This window comes from Galeopterus variegatus, unplaced genomic scaffold (assembly GCF_000696425.1).
Source record: "Galeopterus variegatus unplaced genomic scaffold, G_variegatus-3.0.2 Scaffold9605, whole genome shotgun sequence".
In the NCBI taxonomy this organism is placed as follows: domain Eukaryota; kingdom Metazoa; phylum Chordata; class Mammalia; order Dermoptera; family Cynocephalidae; genus Galeopterus; species Galeopterus variegatus.
This window is the reverse complement of record NW_007735716.1, coordinates 64023-65883: the sequence shown is the minus strand read 5'-3', so window position 1 is coordinate 65883 and position 1861 is coordinate 64023. Positions and strand designations below refer to the sequence as shown.

The following is a 1861-nucleotide window of genomic DNA, read 5'->3' as shown; positions in this document are numbered from 1 at the left end:
TTTCAGAAGGAGAGAACAAACCTATAATTACCATAGATGGGAAAACGAGAGGGAGAGGATGGATGATGGTTAGAGAATAACTGGGTAAGACACAAGAAGCGTAATTATGATTTGTAATAATGAACATGCTAGTAATATTGATTTGATCATCACATACTGTAAACAAATACTAACAGTAAACTCTGTACCCCATAAATATGTTTAATCAAAAATAAATAAATATTTAAATAAATGTTGTGACTAGCAAGAAAAAAACTGAAATCATTTCAAGTATCTTTTCAAGCCACAGCAAATTAAAACTAAAAATTAATAACAAGCAAAACTCAAGAACCTATCCAAATAAATGGAAAATAAACAACAGGCTCATGAGTGACCTATAGGTCAAAGAAGAAATTAAACAGAAAATATTTCTTGAAACTAATGAAAATAAAGAAACATCATACAAAAACCTGTAGGATACTGCCTAAAAAGTAAAAGAGGGAATCAAAAATTTCTTGAAACTAGTGAAAATAAAGAAACATCATACAAAAACCTGTAGGATACTGCCTAAAAAGTAAAAGAGGGAAGTTTATTGCAATAACCACTTATATCAAAAGATAGAAAGATTTCAAACAACCTAATGTTACATATAAAAAACTAGAACAATCCAAAACCAAAATTAGTAGACAGAAAAAAAGAATTAAGATCACAGCAGAACTAAATTAAATAGAGACCCAAAGAAAGATACAAAAGATAATAAAACAAAACATTCTTTTGAGAAGATAAAATAGACAAAGCATTAGCTAGGTTAACAAAAAAAGAAGAGAGAAGACCCAAATAATATAAATCAGAAATGAAAAACGAGACATTAACAACTGATACCACAGAAATACAAATTGGAAAACCTGGAGGAAATGGATAAATTTCTGGACACATATAAATTACCAAGACTGAATCAAGAAGAAATAAAAAACCTTAACAGATCAATAACAAGCAATGATATTGAAGCAGGGAGATCCAGAACCTCCTCTTTGTGGTCTTCTCCCTCATCTACCTCCTGACACTCATGGGGAACACATCCATCATCTGTGCTGTGTGGTCAAGCTGTCCACAAGCCCACGTACATCCTCCTGGCCAACTTCTCCTTCCTGGAGATCTGCTACATCAATTCTGATGTGCCCAAACTGTTGGCCAACCTCATCTCCCAGGCCAAGAGCATCTCCTATGCTGGCTGCCTGCTCCAGTTCTACTTCTTCTTCTCCATGTGTGCTGCTGAGTGCTTATTTCTGTCAGTGATGTCTTTTGATTGATTTCTTGCTATTTGTAGACCTTTGCACTATCCCACCATAATGACCCATCGCCTATGTGTTCGGTTAGTGATCTTCTGCTGGGCAGGTGGCTTTCTGTGGTTACTTACTCCTTTGACCCTAATATCTCAGGTGCCCTTCTGTGGTCCAAACACTATTGACCATTTTCTGTGTGATCTGGCACCTTTGCTTGCATTGTCCTGTGCTCCAGTATCTGGAATTACTCTGACCTGTGGTATCATTAGCTCTCTCATCATCTTTCTTACCTTCCTGTACATCCTTGGCACTTACTTCTGTATTCTAAGCACAGTGTTACAGGTGCCGTTAGGACCAGGAAGGCATAAGGCTTTCTCAACTTGTGCCTCCCACCTTGCTGTGGTGTCTCTGTTCTACAGTTCAGTCATGGTGATGTATGTTAGCCCAGGTACTGGGAAGTTTCATGGGATGCAGAAACTTGTGACCTTGTTTTATGCCTTGGCAACTCCGTTCTTTAATCCCCTGATCTACAACTTCTGGAACAAAGATATGAAGAAGGCTCTAAAGAAACTTCTGTATGTGTTATTGTAGGAAATCTC

The 1861-nt window shown here is 37.0% G+C and overlaps 1 protein-coding gene across 1 annotated transcript in view; it reads left to right on the top strand.

Moving 5' to 3' along the window:
• Positions 1–1861, top strand: part of LOC103609429 (olfactory receptor 11H12-like) — a 31839-nt gene that overhangs the window by 20017 nt on the left and 9961 nt on the right. The window contains 2 exon segments of the mRNA XM_008593755.1: positions 991–1074; positions 1076–1837. Coding sequence (XP_008591977.1) covers positions 991–1074; positions 1076–1837 — 846 coding nt within the window.